Consider the following 6,000-nt stretch of genomic DNA (forward strand, 5'->3'; position numbering starts at 1 on the left):
ACTTTATAAAGCGGTAATATTACTTCGCATGATCTTGATTCTATGCCTCTGGGTGAGCAAAGCAAATAACATTTTTAGGATTAGTGCCTAATGCAAGTCTTATGGGTACAACCAGCGAAAGTTAAGCACTTTCAGGTTTCATTGATTTCACAGTTTGCATCTGTTACTCTCAGGTTTATGTTGTGAATAGAACAGGAATGAGGGGAGGGATAGAAAAGAGAGTTGGGATTATTAAATACCGTTCACAAAATAGCAGCCTACTAATACAGAGGAATTATCATGGCAGCATCTACATAACCCAACTCAATTGGATTCCAGGCTGCCCATGAACACAAATACACGCTTTCTCTAGTTTTTTGAAAGAATTATTTATCCGGTCATGTTTTCAGTGAAAACAAAAACAAGATTTTTGTCAAATGCTTAACCTGTTGTAGTGAAACATTCCCTTTAAATTGGAATGTCCAAATTAGGGATTATTTCTCATCTCCCTAACTTTAGCCATATGGTTATTCTTATAAATAAAGAAAAAAAATATGAGTCTAAAACTTTTTTTAAAAAAATCGCATACATATATACACAGAATAAGAAATGATGAAAGGCATTATTATATTCAAACCACAGAGACATGTATACAAAAGAAGTACCCTAAAGAAACAAGTCATCTCGTGCACCAGATATATGCCTGGGCCAGATCTTTGTGGACAGAAGATACATCGTTGAACACCCTTTCTTCTTAATAAGTGCATGTTGAAAGCTAGTTCATCAGGGAAAAGACCATATTAGATATCAAGTGCTGACTTTATACTTATGAGAGAGATGTGGTCTTAAAACTGTTTTTCAGAATAATTAGTTATACAGTAAGTACCTGGGTGCAAAACATATCTATACAAGAAGCCAGATTTTATATTGATAATCCACCTTCTGCTAGTATGCCTTGAAGCACCTTAAGAGAAAAGGGACCTTTTACAAGAAATTAGAAAAGGAAAAAGAAAAAAATAATGGGTAAATTTACCCTGACCTGATTTTGAATATTTTTAGTTACAGATTTTTTTAAAAAACTCAAAACATTTTGCTGCCCCAAGTTTCTCTCTTCTCCAGCATACTTAGCACACACAAGGAATGCAACAGGCAGGTATGCATAAAGTCTAAGTCAGAGATGTCCAAACTTGGTAACTTTAAGACCTGAAATCCCAGAATTTCCCAGCCAGCATGGACACCCCTGCTCTAAGCTAACTGAATCTAGGGCACCTATCTGAAAATGTTTATGGAGGCATCCATTGGAACTGAGTTACACCCTTGTGTAATTTTTTTTTTCTGCCAGCAGTTCCTCACCTGAGTAAAAAATAGCAAAAGAAAGAAGACAAGCAAAGACAATCAATTAAGGAAAAGATGTGAGATTCCATCATTCAGAAAGAATAGTGTGATGTTCAATAGAGTAGATAAACATCACAAGAGGTGAACAAGCAGAGGAACAGAAGAAGCCTTTGCTAAAATAAGACTTTCTTGAACGTAGTCAATAAAACAACATCTAGCACTTTTGTACCAAGTCTTATGTGAAAGCTTTCTGGTGCTACTCGTACCGATTCACCTGTTCCCAGTGAGTTATGCTCAGTGTGCTGTTTGCCTCCTCATCTACCATATGAAATGGAGAGTAGGAATCTGATAAGAAACACGGGGGACATCAGATCCGCCCATATTTCAATTGTCAGTGAAACCAGGCCAGCCATGAAGAAAGATATAGGGTTGTTTTTAAAGATAATATCCTCCTCTCACAGCCACAAAGTCTTAAAAAACACCAGTCTAGCGCCATATGTTGCATCTACAGGGAGTGATTATAATAATGTGCCAGTCAGGTAGTGTATAATTGCTCCGTTTCAGAAATGGCATTGAGTCACACAACACTGACACCAGCGCATTCCTTGCAATTAGTGCTCGGCATTCATTTCCCACCACTGGGGAAGGGAGGGAGAAACAGGGAAAGAATAAATAACCCAAATTTGTTGTGTGGCATTCATTTAAAGCTGACAATGTTTATGTTTCCGAAAGAAACTCTTTCGAGACAGACTGTTTTCCTTCAAAAAGAAAAAAGAAAAAAAAAAGGCAGACAAGTAGCTTTATTAACATTGGGGATTTGCAGTCATACTTCTCAGCAGGCCCTCATTAGTCCTGAATTTATTGCTTTCCTATCCAAAGGGGCCAGGAGCTTTGGCTTTTTATAAATGATTCACATCAGAAATGCTGAATCATGCCACTGAGGGTACCAAATAAATGAATTAGCCTGGTGCCCCTTCCTACTGTTCCTGCTAATATATTTCTCTCTTTCTCTTTCTCTCTCTCTTTCTGTGGTATCGTATATATACCTAACATGCGGCCACTTTTTAAAATAAAAATAGCTCCCATTTCACTGTAAGAGGTTGCAAGCTGGGTGATCTAAGATTGCAAAGCATTTTGAATAATTCGGGACATCTTTATACTAGAATTTCATGAGTCTGATGGAGGCCTCCTATCCTGTCATCTTGTCATTCTATGCAACTTCATGAAAACTACATTAAAGTCTCATGTAGCCAGGCTTATTTTAGGCCTATTCTAAATCAAGATGATCCTTTGTCAGAAGATTGGTATCATCTTGCATCTCAGTCTCCGTAGAGGCTTCTGAATTAATTACAATTGCCTACGTAGGCAGCATATATAAGTCGATCTCTCAGCTAAATCATACGAAAGTTAATTAGATTTCAATTAACCATGACTGAAGTTGTACGTTGATGCATACATGTACTAAATGGACTTCCTTTCCAGTAAACATCCAGGATTAGGCTGAATGTACTATTTTCCTGCTTTAATGTACTTTCACGAACCTTTGCCAAATTTTGGGAATTAAAGTCTAAAACATCAGGCAGGAGAAAGCTGACTTCATCTCTATCAAAATATTTGTTTATAAGATTTCGGCTTTTCAAAAGATAGTACACAGTCTCTGGACTCTGGGCTCCATTTTAAAGCTGATATATTCAAATTATGTTAAACAGGGATCACAGCTGCTCCTTGAGTTATGACCATGAAGGCACCTGCCCATCACAGATGTAAGTCATGACAGTCATAAAGTGGCTAACCCCTGAGACTGACCCAATTTTATGACCTTTTCTGAGGTGATCGTTAAGTGAAGCAGTGGCTCACTATGGCTGTGGTTTTGCCAAAAACAGAAATAAATGTTTTTCGGCAAAACCATTGTAAAATGTGATCATGTGATTGTGGGATGCTACAAACAGCTGTAAATGCAGTCTGGTTGCCAAGTCTCTGAGGTCAGTCACATGATGGGGGGGAGCAACCATTGGAATTTTGAACCTGGGTCAAATGGTTACTGAGTGGATACCTGTATTTCCTATAAATAGAAATGGGAAAGCAGCTTTGAAGTTCAGGATCTCTCCTGTAACAAACAAACAAACACACACACACACGTTTCCATATGTTCTTGTTGTTCTACCAGACACATAAATAGCCATCATTGTAAGAAATCATTTTCCCATCCTTCAGAAATGATATATTTTGATGCTATATGATGAGATACCTAAGAAAAGGCAATTGTTGTTTACATAATCACTTATCCCAAAATCTTTCCCTCAACATCTAACTTGATTGCAGATTCAATCAAGATGACTTTAAATCTGAATAAATGTAAACTAAAGTCATTTATCTTTGGGAAAGTCAAGAGCTCTTGAGAGAGAGCGAAAGATGGAGGGAGGGAGGAAGGGAGGGAGGGAGGAAGGAGAGAGAGAGAGAGAGAGAGAGAGAGAGAGAGAGAGAGAGAGAGAGAGAGAGAGAGAGAGAGAGAGAGAGAGAAGGGACTGGGTTTCAAGCAAAGACAGCAGGCTGATGACATCTTCTCTGTCTCAGACTCCCCCAGTTTTAGTCAGAAAATTTCAGGTGGAATGCTGTGAAAACACCCAAATCCTTCTTCCTATTCCAATAAAAGCATTTTATTTTAAATGTACAGTTAGTTATGTGTGGTGATCAAAGCCTTCCACTGCTAGAATGATTTCACTAGCCACCATGGGCAATTGCTTCCAAAGTGGCTCTAAACCTGTTCTTCTCGACAATTTGGAGATTTATCAACCAGTTTCTGATTTATTTTTATGGGGTGGTGAGGAGTCAATCATGAGATCAGCTCTGGCCTCAGTGATGCTCCTATTCATGGCTGGAAATAAACCTCAGCTTCTAAATTATGTACAAAGCTTCAGCAGCATTGAGAGAGATTGAAAAGAGGAAGAGGTCTCCTTGGAAATATATAACCACCCCAATTCCGGAACATGTAATGCCACCCCTGTTCATTATGGATAATGTTCATAAAGAAGTCCTCTCTAATTGGTTTGCATATTGAACCAACTTGGATTTAGATTTGGGATTTGTGCCTGCAAGTGTCAAAAAGACAAGATATGTGGCAACTTTCTTATTTGAGACCCTCTCTGGTTTCAGCCAGGCACATTCCTTTTTTCCCAATAACTTGTTGCCAAAATCTTCTCTTTTTCTTGTTATTCCACCCATATTTTGCCTCATGTTAAATCTGTGCAGATTGTCTCTGGTACTCCTGGACCCATGCGATGAATTGATTTTCTTCTGATTTCTCCCCAAAATGGATCTTTTCCAGTTAGGAATTAAGATGTCTGCCTGATCCGATGCTATTTGCTACATTCTCAGTTTTTCTCTCTTCTGTGGGACTATAATCACTCTTAAAAACCCCTAAAGAGCATGGTCACTGAATAAGATTGCCAGGAATTTAGGGACTTACAATGCAAATACATTTGGAAGGAACAACATGGGAAAAATGAACCTGAACTGTATTTGACAGAATGAAATTTCACTGCTTTGGTTTTTCTTTCTGTTTCAAGCCTTGGGTTTAAAATGTGGGAAATCCATTCATTGCAAATTACATGTATAACCCAGACAAACAAACAATAAATAACAGCTTAATCAAGCAATCACCGAGATAATTCTCAACAACACTGACAGGGCAAGCTCCTAGTAAACAAACAGACAGCAACCCACCCCCCTCTCTTCTAAAACTGCTGATGTTACCTAGTTCGGTAATGAAATGTCTGCAAGAAAACAACCAAGCTCAGAGAGCACCAAAGACCCCACAGTTCAACCCTGAGCTATAAACATTCTCTTCTACTGGAATATGTATAATACAAATAATTTGTCACTTACATGTTTGTGATATTGTTTATTTGACAGGACGCAGTGGCTGGGCCAAATTGTGGAGGAAATACGGTCATCATTTACCTCCGAATGATCTTTGTTTATATATTTCTTCTGCTGATGTTGAAGAGGTGCTTGATGGTTCTGGACTAAAATATCAGTCTTATGAGCTTCCATCAGACATGGACATTACGGATTGCTTTAATGAAGGGAGCAAAACTGGTGAACTTTTGCTTGATTTTTTGACAGAAACCTACAATTTCAGTAAAACTGCCCCTCTTGATCTAAAAAATGAACTCATTGAAGATCTTAAAAAGCCCGAATACAGTGAAAGGAGAGGTGACAAGTATTTTTTTAATAACACCCTGAGCGCAATAATGATTGAACATTAAAATGGAGAGACTTACTTACACACCTAATATCACTATGAACTTGTTTAATATTTTAATAACTGGCTTGTATGTGAAACCTGAGACAGATACAGACAGAAACACTCAAGTGAGATATAGTATTTTGTGCCTTGCATTAGAATTGTTAAGAGTATAGATATGTGTTTGCAATGTTGCAGAGGGACACCTTATTAATAAATTAAAACTTACCTTATTGGGCTGCCTATCATTATTCCTATGTGAAGGTCCTATGTTGAGATGATGAATCAGATCTTGAAAAGGCAAAAGTCTATATTCATCTGGTTTATCAAGAAGGTATGGTTGATTCATTCATACATCTGATGAAAAAGTGCCTCAATGTCTTTCAAATAATGATTACTTTAAGATTATTTTCTTTAAGGATCTGTATGACACATATGCT

General features: G+C 37.7%; 1 protein-coding gene across 5 annotated transcripts in view; it reads left to right on the forward strand.

Annotated features, from left to right (window-relative positions):
• HNMT (histamine N-methyltransferase) overlaps positions 1-5,793 on the forward strand; it is a 28,150-nt gene extending 22,357 nt beyond the window's left edge. For all 5 annotated transcript variants that reach the window (XM_039323971.1, XM_039323969.1, XM_039323973.1 and 2 more), the window contains one exon: positions 5,227-5,793. In XM_039323971.1, the coding sequence (XP_039179905.1) occupies positions 5,227-5,582 (356 nt within the window). In that variant the 3' untranslated portion in view covers positions 5,583-5,793. The remainder of the gene's footprint in view (positions 1-5,226) is intronic.
• Positions 5,794-6,000: the final 207 nt, after the last annotated feature.

This window comes from Crotalus tigris, unplaced genomic scaffold (genome assembly GCF_016545835.1).
Source record: "Crotalus tigris isolate CLP2741 ecotype Arizona unplaced genomic scaffold, ASM1654583v1 scf7180000024290.1160143, whole genome shotgun sequence".
NCBI lineage: Eukaryota > Metazoa > Chordata > Lepidosauria > Squamata > Viperidae > Crotalus > Crotalus tigris.